Consider the following 24667-nt stretch of genomic DNA (forward strand, 5'->3'; position numbering starts at 1 on the left):
TCAAGTAAACATGCACCAGCAAACACATACACTGACATGCACACAATGCAGTCCAGAAGAGGTGTTGTTTGTATATTCCAGTCTTTGTTCAAAACACCTATACCCTTGCGGTGCGTCTCTGCAATACTATATCCTTAATTAGGCCATAAAATCAGCATCAAAATTGTTTAATGAAAGCCATTCACATGTACATAAAGTCCAGAGCATTAGAACTCTTATTCCCAAATGGGCTTATAATTATCTGGCTTGGTGCCAGGTCCCAGGCTTTAAGAGAAAGATACCGGTCAGCACTTAAATTAATCTTTTTCATACCAGTCTCTAATGAACAGAAAGTGCTCGAGTCAGGAGTTGTAGCCCCAGAAAACAGTATGCATACGTGCACGCACACATGAATAGAGGGCCCTTAAGCTGAACGGTGCTTGGAAATGTTGCCTACTATAGAGCCTTTCCCATCACTGAAAACATTCATATCATCTATCACTACAGGAACCTAAAGCAGCTATAATATACCTTTTTATTCTATAACCTAACATGTAATGTTAGGTATATGTTGCTGTGTAATCTGAAACGCAAAGGGTTATGTTTAACTGCAGAGCTACAGAACAAGACTACAACCTTTATTTATTACATTAACTTTCAGAGTTTGATCTCTAGTTGACACACTCTTAGTCCCCTTTCTGCCTACACCTGCCAAATGTGCACGGCCTACAAGGAAATTCCTTTGAAACATTTACCATGTACCGTCTGAAAGAATACTGTTGTTCACTAAAAATTATATAGAGTGAGCAAAAGGAGGGCATCCAGAAAAGTGGCTTAACATTTTGGACATTGCCAGCGTCCGCTTAAGCTTTGCACTAGCTTCCTCATGGAAATTCAACATGTGGCACCAAAGCCAAGGTATAAAATGAGCCCGAGCAACAAATACGGTGTGTTTTAAGAGTGGAACATTTGAAATAGGTGCAGTGGGTGAATATTGCTTTTGACAGTTTTAAAACCTGGTTGTGCTCACTGGTTTGAGATGTTAAAAAAAAAAGGGAGAGGCAAAAAAAAAAAAAAGGTTTGCAGCCGGGCTTGTGTTCTTGATGAAAAAACGGACAGGGGCAGGAGAGAGTGGGAGATGAAATAAGCAGGACAAAAAAGGAGAGAGAGAGAGAGAGAGAGAGAGAGAAAGATACAGAAAGAGAGCAGGAGAAAGAAGGAAAAGTGTGAGTTTGAGTGTGTGTGTGTGTGTGTGTGTGTGTGTATGTGTATGTGTGTGTGTTGTAGGAGGTGGGGTGGGAGGGGGTGGTAATGATTTATCTAAGCATGCTTTTCTTCTGCTGCACCCCAAATCTCACCGAAACTTTGATCCATGTGTAATTAAAACCAAACGTACACCGGCAACAGTCTCCATTTCAGGACTGGGAGCTCTTCTCCTGTTCGTGTGTATGTGTGTGTCTGTTCAGATTCACATATGTTTCTAAGCGCTGGGCCCCCATCTGTTCTTCTACATGTACAGTATAAACAGGACACTTTGGGGAGCGCAGATTCATGTAGAAATACACACACATACTTACTGACATGCATACACACGCACAAATGATGCGAGAACTAATGCTATGCTGGAATACTAAACAAAAAGTGTTACCCACCTCCTCCTTCCACCCTCCACCCCACCCGCTCCTTCAGGTCAAGCAAAGCAAAAACAAGTTAAGCACTCATTTTCTCCTAGCAGCATTAACATAGGGATGACTAAATAATGGACCCTGACTCTCCGTCTTCTGGTTTAAATTACAGTGCAGCCCCCTCCCCTTACACCCTGCAACCCCTCACCAACCATCCAACCCCCACTCAAAGAAAAACGATTAATCTTTTTTTTTTTTTTTTTTGTCTCTCTGAATGTTTTACAGTTCTGTTACACTTATTAGCTGCTGGCAGGACGGAGACTCTTAAATGAAAGCCAAATTGCTTTGGTCATGAGAAAGGAAATGAAAGCTCACTCCAGGGAGAGACTGTGTAGCCGTAGCATACGTGTGTGTGTGTGCGTGTGTGTGTGAGTAACACATGTGTGCACAGGCCTTTTCACTATGAGATCCTCCCAAGGTGAAATTTCATAAGCTGACTGCTTGCCTGCTTGGGATGTCCCTGTGCACGGGACAGTGTATGTGTGTGTGTGTGTTGCAGATATAAGCGCGGAGGCCTAATAGGAACAGTATGCTCATTTTGGAGAGATTAGGAGGAATGGACGGGTCTGTATCGGAAAGACATGATCTGGATATGAAGGCCAAAGGAAGGAAGGAGGGAGTGAGGTTTGATGGAACAAGGAGGGAGTGGTGCAAGAAAAAGAGAAAAAAGAGACGGGAGGAGTAAAGAAAGATGAATCTGGCTTCAAAAGAAGACTGACCACTATATAACTGACATCAGCATTTAGCTAAAATCACAAATTTGAAAAACAAATACGCAAGCAGGTAGGCGATTAAAAAATGTGTGACGGGAAAAAGGAAATGACGTGCAAAACACGAACACGACCCCAAAATAGCCTTAAAAATAAAAGGGGAAAAAGAAACCTCAAGTGACAACAACTTAAGCAAACAAGACAGAGCAGGTTAAAGAAACACAGACCTTGGCTGGAGAGGCACTCCTTGATTTGGAACAGCTCGTGTAGGCTCAGTCCATCCTCGTCTCCTCCCAGGCCTTGCTGGTGCAGCTGGAGTTTCCTCAGTCCTTCATTCTGCTGGTGGCGAGCTGAGCGAGCATGCTGCACCAGGTTGAGGCGGGCCTTAGTGGAGTAGTCGCACAATGCGCAGTAGTAGACATACGACTCCGGGCTGTGCGCACTGTCCAGCTTCTGCAAGTGCTGTGGAAAAGACGAGAGGAGAGTGCAGATGTTAAACGTGTTGTTCAGGTTTTAGGTCCTATGGCCAATTCAAGATGTTGAAGTTGTAACAGCTACTTAAATTTCTCCTAAGCATTTCTATTATGGTAGTGTTTTCAATAATTGTTGTGTTATAAAGATGTTTGGGTGAATTCAAATGCAACAAGTGCGTCTCGACTGCAAAATCATGTTCTTAGTCATTTGTGCTTTATTGCTGTAAAATACTTCCTTCCACTCTGGCTTCTAGTTAGGTTCCCAAAAAAAAAAAAATCCAACACCCCAGAAATCCCATTTCTCTGGCTTCAAACAAGCCAGCAGAGTGTCGGTGGGCAAAATCTCAATCACTTGGTTCATTATTTTCTATAATATGTGTTTGTTAGTGAGCAAAGTTCCCTGAAAAATTCAAAGTAAATCTATTGCAACTGCAAAACCTATGGCATTTAAATACTAGAACTCTAAATCTGGAAAGATCAGGAACAATTAAATCCTACGGACAAGCTTAATTTTGTTAGTTAGTTTTAAACAGAGGGAACACTATTAATACAGTAACAGATGCAGTTTTAAGTAGTTGTGTTCAGTTTAGGCACTACACACAAACTCAAATTAACTGGATGTGTTTTAGGTGACATAAAGATTAAAAACACACAAAAAGTCAGATAAGGGGGTTGAGTTCAGAACACTGTTTTTGTCTTTAACATGCTCATTGTCCAGCTCTCCTCATTGTTGGCAGCTGCAGGGGTTTCTCATTCAATGTGTGCTGTCAGTTGCAAGCCCTTAATTTCCAGTTGCCTCTTTAATGGCATTGCAGCCATGCAAAGCTACCCCCTACCTCTTGCCCTGCCCCGGTGTGTGCACGCACACACACGCACACGCACACACACACACACATCCCCCTCCATCCCACCTTGCCCTACTCCCATACACCCAGTCAAGCCAAGCATATCAAGTGTGCCTCTGTTGTTGCTGCCGGGCTAATGAACAATGCACAAAAACAAAAGACCAGGCCAAGCTTTTATTATCTGATCCTCTGTGAAAGGAGGGGAGAGTGGAGAAGGTGGGGGGTGGTGGGGAAGCACAGAGAGGAAAAGAGAGCAAGGCAAAGAGAGAGACACAGAGGTAGCTCATGAAGGTTAGAAGGTACAGCCACGTGAGAAACAGGTGCAGGGTCCTAAGCATGAATTAATACACATAATGGTGTGTGTTTGTACTAACCCTACATTGTCTCTCATGGCTTCGATAGGAAGATGTTTCATTCTTCAAGCACATGAAAAGTTAGCAAGGTAATATTTCTTCCTGAGCATTGTTACATCATGTTATATGAAGCAAGAAGAGAGAGTTTAGAAAAATGTATGTGTGGGAGGAGTGTGTGTGTGTGTGTGTGTGTACGGAAAGGGGGTTGGGGGGGGGCATAGTTAGCTGCAGGTGTGTGAGTTCTTACCCCCCCTTCTCTTCCCTCTTCCTCCTTTGACAAACAGGGATTAGCAACATAGCTACAGCCGCTAACACATCTTTTCTCTCTGTCTCTCCCTCTTTCTTTCTTTTGTAGGAAATCTTACAAGGTTTTTCTCACGAGACGGTGGGACGTCCCCTCGCAGTCAGAGGCCCTTTCAGAAGTCTTAAGTTTTAATTAAGTCAGAGTTGTCAGAAGAAAGCTCCCCTAGTCCAGGGCTCAGGGCCATTAATTACAGCTATCTTTGTTTCTCTGTGAAAGGAGGCCTCCCTTGCTCCTTCTCTCTCTCTCTCTCTCTCTCTCTCTCTCTTTCTTTGGTTCTTTTCTTTCTTCCTCTCCCTCCCTTGTAGGAGAACTGGACTGCCGAACCTTACCGTGGAAACCACACAGCCATGTGCTCATGGAGCACCCAGCGCACACAAATATGCATACACAAGAAGGTTTGAGTTCATGTCTTTTTCATCAAATTAGAAACTTTTCAGATTTTCTGTGTTTTTCTAATTCTTTCCTGTGACAGGGTTTTGAAATATCACCAATCATCTTGTTCTGGCCCTTCACAATGACCTTCCCCAACCATGCCAAATGCTATACAGCATACACAAAAGCCTATACTTACATACATCCCCTGTGTCATTCATTCTGTCATCAATCATTACTACTACCGTATAAAAACAAGAATACTTTTCACTGCTGTGGGGTAATTTTTCTTGCCTCAGTCGTGTCTGGACTCCACTCCAATATACTTTTATTTCATGACCATTCTGATAGAAATGGGGGCTACTTAGTATTGAATGGAAACTGAAAGTAGTCCTTAGAAATGAATGAAAAAAAAAAAACTGGTAATGAGACAAGTCTTTTCTTTCCCTCAGTGACAACCTTCAGTATTACATTATATATATATATATATATATATATCACAACAACTGCAGCAGAAGAAAAGCTCATTGGAAACATGGCAAAGTGTGCGAAGACAAGGCAAACATGATAGCTGAGAGTCTAATCAGAACAGAGGGGTTTTCACTGGAATCATCCAAGATCATTTCCAGTGGCTCCTAATGGCCATTAAGGTAATTGTACTGGATATAAATGAAAATTTTCACATAAATCAGTAGTGACCTGAAATACAACACATCCTTCAGTGTCTCAGCTTATGAGATTCTATTTGTTTTTAGGATATGAGGCTTCAGCTAAGAGCAGCTGAATGATATACTTGGGGTTGAACTGGGCTGCCAGATAGGTTTAGACCTAATATTAATTCTCTCCTCATCAGCACATTCCAGAGGGTTTGTTTAAGACCTAAACTAGAGGCTGTCTGTCGCTCTCTGGCACTCTGCAGGCCTGAAATGCAGGCGGTCTGGTGATCACAGGCCAGAACATCCATGATTTATGAACTTTTAAAGGAGCACTTTGACTCCTGCCAGGCGTGGGCTGTGTAATGCATATTCAAACACACAAACACACTGTTTCTGCTCCTGGGTTTGCGCCTGTGCGTGTCTGCTTGAAATGTGTATGTAATTTATGCCGCAGCTGATTTGCGTCCGTGTAAATGTGTATATGTGCTGTATGAACATTGGTGTCACATGACTGTCTTTGTACGTGTGTGTTGTGCGTGCACAATGGGGAAAAAGGCACAACCCTGTCAATATGGCACCTCTCCAGAGTGCCTGGTGGTTAATTGTTGGGGATTAGTGTTTGGCAAACAACCAAATAAGCTAACACTCCCTGTGGGCCAATCAAAATCAGCTAAACAGCACTCCCTGGGTGGACCTAAACATGGCACAGCCATCTCTGGATGTTGGAGGAGGTGCAGGCACACACACACACACGCACACACACACACACACACACACACACACACACACAGAATGCAAATTACGACAGCCAGGACTTCCTGTTTACCTGTCAAAAACACAACATTGTCAGCCTTGTCAATGACATACACACACACACCAGGGATTTGTATTGAGGGGAAAGGAGAAGAGTCAATTTGACAGGTAAGGGGAGCTCCCTTGTGTAGCGGTTTGCTGCCATGTGTGTGTTTCTGTGTATGTGTGTGTGTGGGTGAGGATGACAGGGGACTGCATTCATTATGCAGAATGAGATGTTTACAAAACACCTTTCTCACACACACACAAACACAAACGTGCACATCTCCCCTCCGCTCGCTCCCTGGGTTTGTAGGGAATGTAGAGGCACTGCTGTCTCATATTCATTTGTTCTATCTGTGGTGACAAAGCTGCCTCATTAACTGAATTCTTAATAAGGCAAAAGACATCTTCTCACAACTTCTTTTATCTTCTGGTGCATGAACATGTACGTGAAAGTAAGTGTGTATGTGTGCGTGCATGAGTGGGTGTGGGTATAATTCCACTGCTTCATGTTTTTTTTCTTCTTACTGTACATATGTGAGTGTTTGGTGTGTTTATGCATCAGTAATTTTGAATTCACATTTTTTATTTTACCTCACAAGTGCTCTTTTTGTGTCTGTCTATAATTTCAATCGTGCATTTTCTTTTCTTTTTTTTTTTGTCTTTGCCTGTGATTGTGCGTGTACACTGGTAACATGACAAAAATATTTCGAAAGCAGAGCAAAGCAGCGGGGTTTGTGTTTTCCTCCATAAACCAAATGACAAATTAGGGTATTCAGTACAAACATGACTCTTTCCTGTCATTAAGTGTAGAACCAGGCAGCTAATGAACACATACTGAAAATAAGAACCCTCTGCTACTGCAGCTATGCCTTAATAACCAGTATGTGTGTGTTGGGGCGTGTGTGTACGTGTTTTATATACATAAAAAATCAGTATGTTCCTGTTTGTGTCCACTGAGAGTAAGTGCATACATACAAATGTGCACCCCACACATTGTGAAAATGAAAACCTCTTTATCTCCTTTCATCTGTGTTTTTAACGGGAAGCAGTGAGCTTGTTGTTGGGTATACCTTCTTTTTTGGAACGTCACCAGTTTCCGGTGCTATCCCCTGGGCCCCTGGGGGCCATCGGAGACAAAAACAGCCTCACTTGGCCCAGCAAACAACAAAAGCGTGTTTTGTTCCTTGAAAGTATTTTAAACACATACCAGCGCTGCCTGGAAGGCTGCCAAGTGTAGAATTCCATCAGTGCTACCACCTCCCTAACACATGTTACTGCTAACCGCCGCTCAGCCCCCAAGACATAGATGTAACGCAAGATCACTTTCAATGGATTTGCTGGCAGACTGCACCGCAGAAAAGAGATGCTGAGGGCCCAGGTATGTGCCATCTCGCTTCCACAGATAAAGAGAGCAGCAAATATAGTGTATGAGGAGACAGATTCAGTGCTGCACAAAAAAAAATATGCAAATAGGAGCCACATACAAAAACTGCTGAGTGCACATTGCAAATGCACAAATATACAGACACAACGTTTCCTGCTTTTCTCTTTCTCTCTCTCTCTCTCTCTCCCTCTCTCTCTCTCCCTCTGTCTCTCTCCCTCTCACTCCTACAAGGCCACTGTGTGTGTGATCTAAAGATGCTGGAGACAGAAAACAATCCGAGAACCCCCCCCCCCAAAAAAAAATCCATGTGACCTTCTTTTCTTTCCTGATGGTCGTCTTTCCTTTCTTTACTACCAAGACTCTCACTTTCATAAATGCAAAGAAAAATATTTCCTTGAGATAAATTGCCTCTCCTGTTTCTCTCGGCTCTGCCTGCTGGCAGTCACATGTGATCACAGCTCTGGGGCCTGTCCATGAGGTGCAGGGCCTGTGGGCGAGCTTACCCAATAATAGGTCACCCAATAATAATAAGCATCCATCGCTTAATGGTCGCCAAGCCAAATAAATGAATTATCACAATGAGTCTTTCATACTAGCTTTCTGCTGCCTCTCTCCACTTCTGTGCTGTCTCTCTTTCCCTCGTTCCCTCTCTTTTCACTCCAGTTCTTCTTTATTCCTATTTGCTATTTGTCAGCAGACAAAAAAAAGGGGACGTAATAGTGACAAGGCCTTGTGAGAGCTCGGAAAATAATGTAACTCTCAAGTCCAGTTAATAGTCTTGCCTGCTATTTCTCTAACTCCCATCCCACACATGGACACACACTCACACACACACACTTGTAGCAGTGACGTAAGTGTGTCGTGACATATGGGGCAAAGGTCAATCTGAAGTTCACAGCTTCCTGACCCCTCGCTTGGAAAAATCAGTTCAGTCTCTCTATCTCTATCTCTTACTCTGTCTTCTATCCCCACTCTCCCAAACACAGACACACACAGAAGTTATGCTGCATACCAGAGCAAAGAAACAAGGAAAAAACAACTCTGCTGATTTACAACATGATCCACTGATCCATTTCTTCTGGTCTTCTGGTCAATAAATGTGTAGGAAACACCTTTCTTGTGTCTCTAAACACAGTCACCACATATTTAATTTACTGACCCAGCAGCTGGGAATAACAGATTCAAGGAGACAGAGACACCAGAACAAATCTTACTTACTGGTGCATGTGTGTATGTGTGTTAGGTGTCTTGAAAGCCAGCTCGCCTCCTCCCCCTCACATGAAAATGGATCAGTATTTACATTAGCATTAGATTTAGACTGCATGGTTCAGCCACTTACTCCCTATTAGCCATCCTGACCTTAGCCCATTAGGGTCTAAAAGCCCCCGCTTGTCTCCACCGCCGCCAGGTGAGACTGACCAGACCTCACCATTTCCCTAAACCATCTCGCTGCTGAGGTTATCTTTTCCATCGACTCACAATGAGACAGAGATCATAAAATGCTGAGCTAAAGATCATCAAAATGCTAACATACTTGTGGGATTCATCTTTCTCCAGTGCTCTGCAAAGGGAGGGATATTGCAGAACTATTAACATGCTTTTTGGGTAGGGTTCATCATTTTTCATTTTTCCCAACATGCAAAGATGCTTTTGGGAAATCAAGGCAAGGCCTAATCGACAGGATATATGAAAGACAGGGAGAAAAAAACAAAAAAAAAAAAAAAATTGAAGGGGCTGAAAAGCTGGGGCTTCAGCTTATTGGCTGGTACCATCAAAGAGGTTTGCACTACACTGATGTTGTTATATTTAACTAATACTGAAAAGGAAGAGAAGGGAAAATAATTTTGGTGCCGAGAGCAGAAGCGATTTTTGCCAAGTTTGTTTTTCTTGACTATGTTCATAGAGGAGACTTTCAGAAAAAAATTCTATTAGCAAGAGTTAGACAAAGGGACTGGCAGAAACTTACAGTGAGAGAAACCAACCGATAGCTTGTAAAGTAAAGAGACTGAAGAATCTCTGACAGAGAGAACAAAAGAACAAGAGATGGAAAGAGAGAGAGAATGATAGGGAAGAATCTAGACAAGCGTAGTCGGGTTCAAATCACTAATTACACATTCCTGAGCCTGTGAAGGGGAGTATTGTTTTCCAGTTAGCCCCTACCCTGTCGCATGGTTTCACTTAGCACAAAACAAAAGGTACAGGGAACAAAACACAAGCCTAATACCAGGCCCTGCTAATGACAGCGAAATGGGAGAAATTATCCCTGGGGTGGATCCTTGTGAGAAAATGGCTGGTGATTACTGGACAAAGGGAGTTCATTTTGAAACTGTCACAAAATGGCAGACTGCTTCTTTCTTTTAAGAGCTGTATTTATCGAATGAGTATGCTATCATGCTGTTTTTTTTTTGATAGATACATCAGTGCACACATGACATGCTTAATTTATACTTCACTTTACTACTACATAATACTATATAACATTACAAAATCCACTCACTAAAACTGAAATGTAATATTTCAACAGACTTGATAGAACAAAAGGTGAGGTTGAGGCCTTGTTCCCAGGAAGCAATGTAACAATGTGGCTCATGTGTACAAGGTGTACAAGGTGTGTGTGTGTGTGTGTGTGTGTGTGTGTGTGAGCACATTTTGTAGTGGTGCCTCTGCCAGAGAGAGCACAATAAGGGTGCCTCTTCAGCTGCACCGTTTTGCATATTGCCACAGCAAATCAAATGCCTTGCAGTTGACCTACAAGATGGCACACTTAATCTCTCCCTACTTCCTTTACAGAGGGGCGCAAGTCTATATCAAAACTCAAGAGTTAAATAGCGACCGTGTATCACAGAGCCACACACAGATAATTTCTGATAATTTTTTCAGCCATGTTCCACAACCTGGGATGTTCTGTCTATGCCCATAAAGCTGTAATGATGGGCTCTGTGCTTTTCCGGCAACACAGAGGGACCCCCACCATTTTCCACATGATCCGGGAGGGTCGGGGAGTGGGGGCGTTTAGCTGATAGCAGTGGCAGCACCGGGCAGAGTTGTCTGGCTGGTAGTGTTTGCCCAGGCCCTAGCTGTCTAAAGGAAGGACATTGTTTTCCTCTGAAAAAGCCTCAGCCGCAGTCCGCATACCAGCGTCCACTCAACATACCAATGAGCTCTTTGAAGATTACTCAAATGTTTGCCTTTGTTCCCCCACCCCCCCACCACTACCCCATCCACCCCTATCCCTAGTCCTAACCTACACTCCTGCCAGAAAAAGGAAAAGAGGAGAAAGGACAGAGTGAAAAAAATGAGACTTATATCTTCAGAAAACAGTGGGAAAGCAATACCACCCCCAGCTCCACTAAGATTCAAAATGGCCTCTGTAGGGGATAGGCATCCACTGAAAGGAATAATCACACTCTGGCCACCAGCATAGTAAATCTAAACATAAACAACAGAGAAGGGTGGTGTTTTAATGCATGGCAGCGGATATTCTATAAGGATGTTAACTGCAAGTCTCCTTCTATCGTCACATAAAGTGAAACATGCTTTTAAAAAACAGCCCACTCCTCATCCCTGTGCAAGTTTAAGTCCACAATTAGACCTGAATATGATAATTCCGATGGGTTAATTTAAGTAAATGTGCTGAAAACTCAGGACCCCCCCCACAACCCACATTAATCCTGAACAAGTAAGTGGGCTTTCTATCAGGTCTATTTCAAAGCTTTAGGGATTACCTCACAGAAACTAAGCTGCTTGAACTCACAGGAGGTCAGCGGTATTGTGCTGCTGCAAGGTTGGAAGGCCAGTGGTAGAGATGGATAGACAGCAGGACAGGTCAGTTCCTCTTTCTCCGGCTCTCCAGCAACATCCCTCAATCCTTCTCCCTCCCTCTTTCTTCTTCTCTTTTTTTCATCACGGTCTCTCTCTTTCACCGTATAATCGAATATCTCCTTCTACTTATCTATTCACTGAGCACCTAATGGTTAAAATCAATTACAGCTGGAATGCTGAAATGCTGAATACTGAGCCACATGCTGATAATGACAGAGAGAGTGTGAGGAAGAGAGAGAAATCTAGAGAGAGAGAGAGAGAGACTTGGGACTGTTCCAAGGGAGGCACAATTACCTCCAATCGATTGATTATTGATTTGGAAAGGAGTTGAGGAGTATTTCAGTTCAACTTTGTCCATATCAATATCCTGATAGCTTCATGAGAGGGGGAAAAGCGCGATTGTGCTATCTAAACAGCATTCTAAAGCTGATGTAACATTTCAGACTATTTCAAGAATAGAACACCTACTTAAATAACATTGTCCCAAACTGACACATAACAGTATAAAGAGACTTAATTTTTCTGACAACTTTCATACAAATTAGGGATGCATTTTAAATGTCAGGTGATTTCAAAAGTAAAGCTAATGAACTTACACAAAAATATTTATCTGATCTCGCTGCCATGTGATCTGTCTGAGGCGGCTCTGATGAAATCAAGGCATCAAAAGTGAAGGCAATGTGCCTCGAGAGATCATATTTGAGATCATGCGCCTTTCTTGATTATGACTTTTTTCTTTTTCTTTTCTTTTCTTTTTTTTGTTTAAACACTCTTGTTATCTTTGTCTCAACAGGATGATCAAGACCCAAGAGAAAATAAGGGACAGGGAGGAGCTGAAGAGGGAAAACAAGGAGAAGGAGGAAGACAAGTGTGTGAGTAGGGGGCATCAGGATGGAAGGGAGGAGGAAGAGGAGGGGGGCAAGCATGTATTTGGGTGGGTGTTGGGGGATGTAGTGAGGGCGGAGGGGAGAAAAGACAGAAAAAAAAGACAAACTCCTGCTTGTTCCTTTGTTCCCACATCCAAGGGATGTTCCCTTCCTTGTGGTGGTCTGGGAGACACCCCCCCGACACACACACACGACTAACCCCCCCACTTTCTGCTATCGTTCCCATACCTGTCAGCCCCGATCTGCTTCACAGTACCCTGCACATGGACAAATGGCTTGGCCCTGGTCCGGCCCAGATAACCCACAGCCCAGAAAGGGGTGGGGATGATCATGAAGAGGATCACATCTGGCTATTAATATGAGAAAACCAGCACTGTCTGTTTCCTTGTTGCACACACAGAAAAACACACCTTGCTGAAGGAGGAAACAAAGGTATCGGCCATCACAATCTGTTCCCCATAACTAATTCACTGGAGAGTCAAGAAGTAGAGAGAAGCGGAGGGGGAAGCTGGCTAGGGTAATTAAACATTACATATGAGTGTCAGTCAAGACCTGGACCAAAGCTGGACACCAAGCGCGCGCACACACACACGCTAATGCTGTGCCGACCATCTGGTTAAGGCGTTGAAGGAAGAATGGGGCGACACTCTTATTAATATCTATGAGGATTATTAGGAAGAAAAGGGGAGGGTGGGGAAGTCCGACCATTCAAACCTTTCTGTCAAACACATAAAGCAACAGCAACACGCAAACACACACACGCACACACTTGCTTTTATGCTTTAATTAGCCACCACCCTCTGCCCACCAACTTCACCACCCCCAGATCTCTGAAAGATTTCCATTGTAATCTCCGTGCAGGTGATAGAGAAGACAATTTGAATAATCTAGTAACTGGTGTCTATTTACCTCTTGTAGTGAGAGACAGACAGACAGAGAGAGAGAGAGAGAGAAAGAAAGAGGAAGAGAGAGAAAAAGAGAGAGAGAGAGAGAGAGAGAGGGAGGGAGAAAGAATGAGAGTGAAAAAACAACTTGTAGAAGTGAAAAATTAAGAGAGAGACCGACAGACACAGAGACCACAGATCTTTTCTGGCAAAAACACTGAAGTGAACTCTCGGCGGCAGGCTACATCATTCGTCTCCATGACAGAACATGAAAATCTATATCTTGCAGTCAAGTAGCATCTAGTGTGAAGTGTCTCTGAACATTCCTTTTTTTTTTTTTTTTTTGAAGAGAATAGCAACTCTTTAAGTCTGTCTGTGAGTGCGAGACAAGGACGCAGTGATGAAGAGCCTGTGTCTGGAACAAGCGGACATGGGCTCAAGTGGAAAATGGTAACTTGATAACCAAGACTACAATTGTGTGTGAGTGTGTATGAAGTTACTGTACTGTACATATAAGTGTGCCTCTGTGAATGTATGTAATGCCATACCTCTGTATGCACATACACGTTTGTGTGAGTGTGTGTCACAAATGGTGCCATGCATTTGAAGTAGATCCAGTCTCTTTTTCTATTCCGGAGGACTAGCACAATGGCTTTTTATGCAAATCTATGGGAGTCAATCTCCTGTCCATTTTCCCATCACACGTGTCCAAATGACAGTCCAATAATTTGGGCTGCATATATATAGGGCCATTTGATTTTCAAATGAGAGTGGGCTGGGTTGACCCCTGCTAATAGCCAAGGCACAGCGGTAGACTTAATATCACAGATGCATAAGCATAGCCATCTCCATCTGAGGGAGATGAGAATAAAATGTGAGAGAGGGGGGCAGAGTTGGAAGATTGAAAGAAAAAAAAAGTCCCTTGGTTGATTGAAAAAAAGAAAAAAGAAAGAAAAATACAAAGGAGACGATGAAAATGAGAAAAGGGAAGACTTCTTTTGATGCATCTACAAATCCAGTCTCCTTTCCTCTTCTTCTTCTTCTTTTCCTTCCATCCCTCCCTCCTCCCATCACTCCCCTTCGTTTAATTCCCCCCACCCGTCGCTTCTCGGCCATGGTGTTGCCAAGAGGATCATGGGTAATGAGATGGCCTATCTGTGGCTCCCCAGGGGAGAGACAGAAAAAGAGAGAGAGAGTAAGAGAAAGAGAGAGTCAAGAGACAAAACAAAGGGAGTGGGTAGGACAGAGGGAGTGAGAGAGTGGGAGGGATGGCATCAGAAAGAGACAGAGGGAATGAAACATTCTCTATCTCTGTTTTTACTCTCTGTATGTCCCACTAATAAAGCTTTCCATCCAAATGTCCTCTCTCCTCCTTCTCTCCCTCCATCATAAAAAGTTGAGCATTTTATGAGCCTAAGATTCTGAGTTCAAAGGAGAGTGTGAGGGAAGGGAAGGAAGGGGAAAAAAATAATGAAAAGAAAAACAGAGATATGGAAATGTCCAGTGGACCCCGGACGTCCATTTCTGCTTGAATTACGATGGAAAGCTGAAGCAGACAGACAGGGGTGGGGTGGCTGCAGCTGAGGACAGTTCAAGATTTATTTGGACAGCCATCTGAGAAACAGGTGCCACGGCCTGTGAGACACAGAGTGTGTATATGTGTGTGTGTGTGGTCCTTGACCATGCCACATTGACCATGAACATTCTCAACTCCTAATGACCCAGGGGCAAGCACAGTCCAGATCTCAACCTCAAAGCTCCTTGGACACACACTCACACACAAACACACATGCTTGCTACAAACTAAACCCCCTACTTAGCCCTGCAGCACTTGTGAATGGCATTGACAGATTTACTCCTGTCTCCATGGGTATTAAGGCCAGTGTTTGTTATTAAAAATCATAACGAAACCATACATCATCATATTCGGCGCTAAGCAAAACACCAGCTAGGCCAGCTATGGACATGCTATGCTATGACACCATTTAATGCAAAGTTTACCTCACAGGCTGCTAGCATACTAAACGCTACGTTAAAATATATTCAATTTTGCCATTTACAAAGGGGATAAAGATTTGCACTTGACAGCTGTGATAATACTAAAGCGAGGTTTGATACACACTTTTAATTTGCAACAAAATTCTGTATCATTAGAGACTGGGGGGGGAAACACCCTGTGTGAAAGTATTCTCATTCAAAACTAAAAAGCCACCAATCAGATTTCCTTCATTTCCTCTCCAATAAGCAGCGAAGCGTAGATCTACGCTTTTTCCATATAAGGCCTACTTCCTGCACCACCTGCTGTGTCCTGGACACCATACGACTTGATGTGCATGTGCTGCTAATGTCATTTTCCTCTTACTGTTTCAAAGTCTGGAAAAAAGGAAAAAAACACTTTAAAACTCTCAATTCCCCTTAGAAGTACTCCACTGCTGCTACAAAGCAGTCATAAAATCTCCTGAATATGCTTTTTGTTTGTATCTTCAAATGGTTTCCCATGCTGTAAAGATATTCTGTCTTTCCAAAAAACCAGATGGTAAAGTCGTCAACACTTGGATCTTTTATGCGCCCGGCCAAGCTACCTCCATCCCCATGTGCTTTTCACCTCTGCCAATACATAAAAGGAAAGGTGTTTTTCTGGTCAAATAAAGAAATTATTTTTTTTTCCTTGCGCCGCTGCTCTATGCTTTCTCTCCCCCTCTCTCTGCTTTACTACCACATGTCCAAGGGTAAAATAGTGGGATTTCTGCCAGAGGCATTAAAAGCGTCATCTGTGGAACAGATTTGTTGAGGCCTGTAGGGTAGGTGGGTGGGAAGATGACGTACAGGGATGTATGGGTGCACAGAGGGGGCATTGGGATGACCCTTACTTGCCTTGGCTAAACTTGTGGTTGTGGAGGACACTCCCTTGCTCTACTTAACATTATTGGAAAGCGAAATAAGAACTAAATTAAGAATACGTTCAGACAAACCACTTCCTTTCATTTCAGTACTGTTGATTGTGAGGCTCAAGTTTGTACATTTAATCACCGCTGATATAAATAGCTGTCTTTGCATGATTAAATGGCTGCCAATGTTCGGTGTAGCCCGGGTAACCTACCTGGCTATTGCCTCATATTAAATCCACTTAAACAGCTTCCAAAAGTGGCTCAACACTCTAAAATGCATGAGTACACAAAGGCACATACACACACCTGTGCTTAAATCTTCCTCTGACAGCGAAGAGGTCCCGATTAGTGAAGACTAATCAAGCTAATCCTATACGTAGTTTAGGGCCTCAGCTAATGTAGGCCAGTGTGGAGGCCACACTTTTGTTAAGAATTTAGAAATTTCCCAACATTTCAGTGCAATTACTAAATTACAATCCCTGAGCATAAACATCTCCAATTCATCCCATGCCAAGTTCAACCTTTGCCAGACTGCCGGCCAATCCCGTGTCAATATGTACATCCTGTTTAAGTCAACTACAACTGTTTTAAATAACCCCCAGAATGCCAATGTGCTTAAGCCACTCAAGCCTTGGAACTGTGAGTAAGAATCAGTCACAGGTTTTCAAATTAGTTCAATTCCTTAAATGTTACTGTGCAACACAGGCACCGCACTCACAAGTAAAGTCTGGTGAAAAAGCAGAGTAAGATTCCTTTTATAAACGTAATGCTGCAGATACAAATTGTAATCAAAATCTTTGTTGTATCACATTCTGTCTCATCTTGTATCAACCTTTTGTTAAATACAGCTCAAAATTTCTGTTATTTAAAAATAAAAATCCCACTTTGAAACTAGGAGCAAATAATTGTGACAAGGTCTTCCTGTCATATCCACAAAATTGGGTAAATAATTATAGAAATAAAATTGCAGTCATTTTTTTTTATCTCCTCTCACTACCATTTCTACATCTGAGGCATTCATGCACACCCACGCGCACACACACACACACACACAAACACCTACTACTGCCAAATGTTGTAGTAAAGAAATCCTCATTAATGTAATGCACTTGATCCTGTCCTGTAGGTCAAGGCCTCGGAAATATAACAGCATCCCATTAGGCTGAAGGAGACGTCTGATAAACTAAATCCCCTTAAATATACTGCAGGAAAGAAAGATGCCAAATCTTGGCTGTGTTGAAATTCCTCTGCAGAAACTGTTTATTTCACAAAGTGCGAAGAGTTTGATTATTTCAGTAAGTCACTCATACGTTAGTGTACCACTCTGATGGGCAACAAAGTCCCAAGCAAACAATCACAGGGAAAAAATGGTTCACCTATTGGCCTAAAGAGCAAAGGAGTGTTTGTCTGCATAAGAGCTGTTTTTATGTGACCATAAATGATAATGTAAACAGTGTGGAAACACCAATTATGAAATGTACTGCATAAAATATAAATATGTGAATTTTCATTTTAAAAAATCTAATTTTTTTTTCCAAAATTAAAAAATAGAAGCATGTGTATCGGTGCATCATGTAGGGATCAGATGTCAAAAACACCACCTATAGAGTGTGGTAGGATCCACTTTCACTGTGTCACTGTTCAATGCAAAAATAAATTCTAAATATGCATCTACAACCTTGTCCTGAAAACAAATTCTTCAATTATTCCAGAATGATTTCCAGCTTGAAAAACAAGCTGAAAAGACAAGCTTAGGATAATCAAAAATCTGAAACATTTGAAATTGTGTATAATTAACGGTAACAGCAGTGCCAGCTGATCACACGCAGATAGCATACCCATATCTGATGAAAATCATCCTGTGAATTCTTAACAGTGACCTTTCTCCATCTCTGTCATTCCATTCTCATGGGAACTTTTTATCCTTTTGACACTGCAGTTAAGAGGATGGGGCAGAGTCTTTATAAACAAAAAAAAAAGAAAAAAAATGTATGCTTTTCCTGAATCTGAGCTGTGTTCTCCTCACATGTATACCAGAAGCAGGAATGTATTATGCTGTAAGTACAATATAAACATAAAATATAAGATAAATTATATTTAGATAACCATTTTTGGTTATCAGCTTTTTTTTGTGTTGCTGAGATTAGTGATAAGTAATGTTCCTGCAGGACACTCACAACATGGGTAAATGTTTTTACCTTGTAGAGGCGGATGGCAGCCTCATGCCTCTGGTTGGTAGCATGTAGCCTCAGTTTATCCACGCTGTTACTGTAGTAGTCACAGGCATTGCACTTGAGGTGCACGGGGTTGCCAATGGCCACACACTTTAATCTCCACTGGTTGGCCTTGCCTCCCTCCTTGATGTGGGCCACCAGCTGGTGCTTCTGCATGTGCTTGTCTGTCTTGCAGTGCAGCTGAAAGTTGGCCTTAAGCTGTGTGTTGTAGCTGCAGAGCTTGCACTGGTAGACGTCACCCACCACGCAACGCCACTCTTCTTCGGGCAAAGAGCGCTCGGCATTGACGTGGGCATTGAGAGCCTCCAGGCTGTCTGTGGAGTAGCAATTGCACACAGCACACTGGTAGAGGCGCAGTGAGGGGTCATTGATTGGTGGCGACAAGGAGGACATGGACGGGTCTGACGAGGACATGCCCCCCATTCCACCCGCGGACACCAGGGATAGGTCGTCTGCCATCAGTTGACCAGTGGCGAGACGCAACTCAGCTGATAGGTCACTATTCCCTATAGAGAAAATGAGCAAAACAAAGATTAGACAGTGAAATAGAAACCGGTAAGGACAGGTCTTTAAAATGGTAAGGCCTCAAAAAAGAATTACATACATGGAAGCACAGAGGGATAACGTCAAATAGAAGGCAGGCAATATGCACAGCAGGAAGAATGGTACATAAAAACAAAGAGGTATGACAGAAAGACAAAGCTCTGGTGAAAATGAAAGGCCCACATGCATAGGGAGGGATAAAGGATAGAGAGAAAAGAAAAGGCTCTTTTTATTAAATGAAATTAAGTGTGGAGAGAAAAGTGAGTCCTCTATACAGGCCTCACTCACACAAAAGGATTTGATAAAATAAAGCCTCACAGAGGACTAGGGCTCCTTACAAAGTCTTGTCTATAAAAAACCCTAATAGGATTGAATCAGGATCAATTACAATCATCCTTTTCAACTTGCTAACTCGCTCATCAGGTAGCTTTAATTACTGCTCTCAGCAATGGTGGGACGACAGTTTGAAGGCTCCAGGCTTTTCTCACATCGACACACAGATTTGAAAAGCTGATCAATGCGTTACAGACGTTTTCTCTGTCTTCTGCCCACCCACCCTGGGACAAAAAAAAAAAAAAAAAAACAGGTCTGCTATTCATACAAATGTAATTAACTCTTTCGTTTGATCCCTTCATTGTCTCTCTATGCCTGTTACCAATGCCCCCATCATGTCTTTTTTTCAGATAATACTTTGGTGTTTGGAGTACAGAGGATTTAATTGTGATATCTGAATTGTGTTTTTAATTTTTTTACAATTAATAACTACAAGTCCCCCAATTACTGCACAATGAAAGGTGTGTTTGTGTGATGGTGTGTGAATGTGCGTGCTGTTTCAAAAAAGAACCCACTTTTACCCAAATGTGGATGCAAAATATGGGCAGAAATTTAGAATGTGTACACTGTGTGTCTGCATGTGAACATTCGTCATCTATGCATGCATTCTGTGTGTGTATGTGTGTGTTTGAATATATAAATACCCTGCTCACACCATCTAAACCTATGTACAGCTGCACTCGCTATGGGGAGCAGTGTGTTATGAGTGTAATTCACTGAGAGTACATCTGCTGGCTGGGCTGTGACCTCCACACTAGAGGAGGTAGTGGGTGTGCAACACTGCAGGGTCATTGTTAAATCTCTCTCACTCCTACGGGAATCTGCTTCCTGCTGTGCGAGAGTGTGTGTACGTGTGTGTATGTGTGTACATGTGTGTTCTCTCCAGGGTGAGCGAAGGTGGGGTAGGGTGTGCATGGGGGGGATTAGGCTGACTTAAGAAAATTACAAATGAAAGATTAAGAATAATTCTCATGTGGCGTCTCATAATCATTTTTTAATCAGTGAGAGGGGTCAAAGAAAGGAGACAATGACAGAGGGACAATATGAGAGCAGAGATAAGAGGGAGAAAGAACAAGAAGAGGGTGCGGCAAGGGGGGCAAGTTAAAACGGATGGGAGCAGAAAAAGAGAAGGTGAGAGGGCAGGAAAAATGAAGAGCAATGAAGAAAAGGTACAAAGATAAAAATAATATCCAGATATGTGTGACAGAACAGATAAAAATGACCAAGTGACAGATGGGCAGAAGAAAACCACATAAAGAGTATGAGGGCAAAAATATTAAAAAGGAAAATACTTAGTACTTTGTCACAACCTCAATAAAATGCTCTTTTTTGCATTATAATTGATTAATGTGTAAAACTTATCAGACTTACAGTATGTATTCCTGTGTTCCATTTGAGTTCTTCTTCACTTACCTAGACCAGATCCAAGAGCGGCCGCGGTTGCAGGATCTAGCTGGAATGGGTTAATCATCATCTGGGCGTCTGGGCCGCTGCTGCCGGCTGGGTTCTCCAGTTTTACACCTGCCAGGCCCATGTTTTGAGCCAGGTAGTACTGGTAAAGCTCTGCCTCAGCCGGGGCCAGGCCCAGATGGAGACTGTGCTGGATCTGCTTCATGTTCTGCTGCAGCAGCATCATGTTGTGCATGTGTTTCTCGCTGGTCATATGGATTCGCAAGTTCCGCGCCACATTGGTCTCATAGTCACACACCTATTGAAAGTGGGATAAATGCTATGTTTAAGGGCATGTGACAAATTTTGTTTATTATCATCATATTGCACTTAAATATCAATTATAATTAATGATTATAACATTTTTTTATAAAAACATATGGTTCATTTATCATTTACATTTATATAATGTTGAAAATGGGAATTGAAAATAACAGCAGCTATAACAACAAAATAATAATCCATAATCCACAAAAATCACATGGTGCAAGCATTTTAGTGATGCATTCATGATGATAAATTTCTTATGGTTTCTACAACATTTGGAGATAATCCCAGAAGGTAAGAGAAATTCAGTTTTATAATGACCAGGGGTCAGATGATGTGGCCAAGAAAAATAATAGACACAGAGATGCAGAGGGAAATGACTGGCTCATTGTGTAGACAGTGCAACAAGCAAATTGGTATGTTGCTACCACAGCCCTACAATGACGCTCTGTTTGTTTCATTACCTCACAGCGCCAAGTGGGCTTCTGTTTGGGTTTGGATGGCGAGGGTGCGCTGCAGCCTCCACCAAGGCTGGCACTGGGCACAGGGTTGGCATGGTTGTGGTTGTACTGTGCCTCACTGCCACCATTCTGGAGTGTCTGTACGTTGTTCAGATGCTTGTCCGACTGCATGTGGATGCTAAGGTTGCCTTTGGTGGTGGTTGAGTAGTTGCATACCTAGACGGAAAGAATTAACATAGGGATGCATAATAAACATTATATGCAATTTTAACAAAAAAAACTAGCTGATATCTGATAGATGATTTAGTATCAAAATTCTGACTTTGTCTTTTGAGATAATTACATTAACCTTTAAAACTGTGATAGGAAGACACAAACACATTAATTGTCACGTTCCTGCCTTCTGATACTGAATTTCCAATTGAGTAAAGATGTCATGCTGTAGAAGTTGCTCTTACTGGTCAAATGTCTCTGATTCAAAAATGGCTTCAAATGCATTATCAGTATTGCTGATATGATATGCGTTTTCTGTTAGCATGTCCAAAACCAGTAATCAGTTTTGGCTAAATCAAAAATACAAGTTGGCTTATGAAATCCAACCCAAAAAACAATGACATTATCTTAATTTTGAAATATCAGAAAGATTTTTTTAAAAAATACAGGGATAACAGAAATCCATAGAGATGAAAAATTAGATGGACAGACCTCACAGCGGAAAGGCTTGTATCCACAGGTATAGCTTTCGCCTCTGGCTAAACGAGGGTGAGGCTGTCCTGTGCGGCAGTACACACATGATCCACCAGACTCTGGATGCTTCTCCTTCATGTGGGCGTCCAGCGTCTGCTGGTATTTGTAGTGCCAGTTACACTTGGGACACTTCAGCGTCTTGCAAGAGTTGCGTGAATGCATCATCGTCATATGCCCTCCCAGAGACCGCGAGGATCCCAAGACCGTGTCACACTTGGGGCACTCCACCCCACTACCTGGAGACCCTTCACCTGGACCAGGCGTACCAGGTGTCCCTGGAGTTCCAGGTGTACTTGGATTTCCTGTGTGTTGATGCAGAGGCCCAGGACTCTCATCATCTCTGCGCAACATGATCATGTCAAGGGGGTGGGCGGATGGCGATGACCCATCCCGTCCTGCCAGGGCTTCACTGGTTGAGTCGTTGCTGCTCTCCCGCTCTCTGGCAGCTGCCAGGGCTGTGGACAGGCGGCTCTTTTCCATCTCCAGCTTCTCACACACAGGCAGGGAGGAGGAGGTGGATGCAGGGCCTTTGCTGTCAATGTTAAACTTTAGCACACTGTTGGAAAGGGGGGAAATACTTTGGTTTAAGAGAGGGAAATCTTTGCTACTAGTGCTGTCGGCCCGCTTGCCTGTTATCACCATGGTCATGGCCTGTTCCTCCTCCTCATCTACCTCCATTTCTACTCCACCACCATTGGAGTAAGCATCCTCATCCTGCTCTGGACTTTCTCCTCCCACTGCACCGGGCTCCCGCTTGATAGGCGGGTACTGGCTCAGGTCCGGCCCATTGGGTTGCAAAGTGCATGTGTCCCTAACGTGGCCTTTGCAGTCACTATCAGAGTTCCGACCTTCCAGGTTACCACCAGTGGCGGCGGCAGCAGCAGAACTCCCACTAGGGGTTCTGTGGGCGCCAGCCCCTCCCCCGAGGTTTGGGTTGGTCTCAGCCTTTGGCATGGTTTGGGTTCTGGGGGTTTGGTCATTGGAGGAGCTGCTGGCACTGCCCTTCAAGAAGGCAAATCCTGCCTGAAGGGAATCTGCATTCTCCCCACTACTGTGGAAAGCATTCCACAATCCGCGGAGCCCCGTGTCTGGCCCTAGGAAGTTGGCAGGTGTGGGAAAGTGGGGTAGCACAGAGTTGGGGGGTTTTTTTGGTTCCAGAAAGCTTATAAGAGGTTCTTTGTCCTTGCCGATGCCCTGGATGATGGCAGATACATGCTTGTTGCTCAGCAGCTTCTGCTCCTGCTCATTCAGGGTCATACGGTGGTCATGGACAGCATGTGTCACAAAGGAACGGCTGTAGCCAAAAGACAGCTTGCACAGGAAACACATCAGCACAGGCTTCCGCCGCCCATCGGCCACGCAGCCCTCAAACTTGGACAAGTCCACATTGTTAGGGACATCTTTGGACACACAGGAGTTTTTGGCTGCACCATCCGCTGTCAGATAGTCTTTGTCATTCTTGTGGCGGAGGTCATAGACACGGAAACTGTGCAACACGGGACCAGGGCCCACCAGCCCTCCAGCTGAGGTATTTGGGAAGGAGGGGTGGTCAACCGCAAGGGATTTACTTCCCAGGGATGAGGCGATGTGGAAGGTGTTGATGATCTGGGGGTAGAAGGACATGGGTGCAGCGGGCTGCTCCAACCGCTCCCCCCCTGGGCTCAGGCCACTCTGACCACTGCTGGCCTGGACACTGGGGAAGGTCTGGGGGGACAGCAGGCCCCTGAATTGGAGAGCTGTAGAGAGCCCCCCCTGGTTGCCACGCTGCTCTTTGGAGTCCTCCAGGATGAAGGCAGAGCCATCGGGCTGGTAGATGATCTCACCACACAGGTTCTCCACATCACTATCTTCTTCCAATTCCACCTCGCTGTTCATCCCCCCCCCTTCTGTAGCACCCACCTCACGTTCTCCATCATCTTCACTCTCCTCCCCTACCATCCCTTCAACTTCCTCACTCTCCTCATGACCTCCAGTGGTAGGCAGGCGTGCATTGGGGCAGTGGTGCTCCATGTATTTTTGTAAACTGGAGAAGGAACTAGAACATTCGTTGCAGGGGATCTCCTTTGCCGGCGCCACGGGAGAGGTGGCTGGGGCAGAACAGTCCGAACCCAAAACTGCTCCTCCTCCTACTCCTGGTAAAGTCCCGGTAACACTCCCTTTGTTACCGGTAGTAAAGCTTTCTCTCCGACTCTGTTCAGCTAGAGGGTCGGTGGTTGCACTGACAGTGGTGGGGGTAGCAGTGGACCTCAGTGGGCTCACTGCAGGCTGTCCAAGGCCATTCTCCGGCTCTCCAATGGCAGCAGGTGACGATTGGTTGTTGTTATTGGCATTGTTGCTGTTGGCGACACTGGTCTCCATGGCGACGACGGAGTTGTCCTCAGCAGCAGCGTCCAGCCTCTGGCCACCATGTTCCTGCTGCCGTGACGACACCATAGGGGGAGAGTCACAAGTTGCCATGACGACCACTACATAGGGATCTCATCTCATCCAGCCTAACAGGGACCTGAGTTGTGAAAAAAAAGAAAACAAAAATACAAAAAGGGCATCAGAGATTTAGTAGGTTGTTTATCAACAAAGGCTACTTCTGAACCAC

General features: G+C 43.7%; 1 protein-coding gene across 1 annotated transcript in view; it reads right to left on the reverse strand.

The window, feature by feature from the left end:
- Nucleotides 1-24667, reverse strand: part of zfhx4 (zinc finger homeobox 4) — a 71027-nt gene that overhangs the window by 36470 nt on the left and 9890 nt on the right. The window contains 5 exon segments of the mRNA XM_041065337.1: nucleotides 2602-2836; nucleotides 18239-18780; nucleotides 20564-20858; nucleotides 21331-21543; nucleotides 22033-24577. Of these exon segments, the coding sequence (XP_040921271.1) occupies nucleotides 2602-2836; nucleotides 18239-18780; nucleotides 20564-20858; nucleotides 21331-21543; nucleotides 22033-24531 (3784 nt within the window). The 5' untranslated portion in view covers nucleotides 24532-24577.

The sequence above is a fragment of the Toxotes jaculatrix genome, chromosome 20 (assembly GCF_017976425.1).
Source record: "Toxotes jaculatrix isolate fToxJac2 chromosome 20, fToxJac2.pri, whole genome shotgun sequence".
NCBI classification, from domain to species: domain Eukaryota; kingdom Metazoa; phylum Chordata; class Actinopteri; family Toxotidae; genus Toxotes; species Toxotes jaculatrix.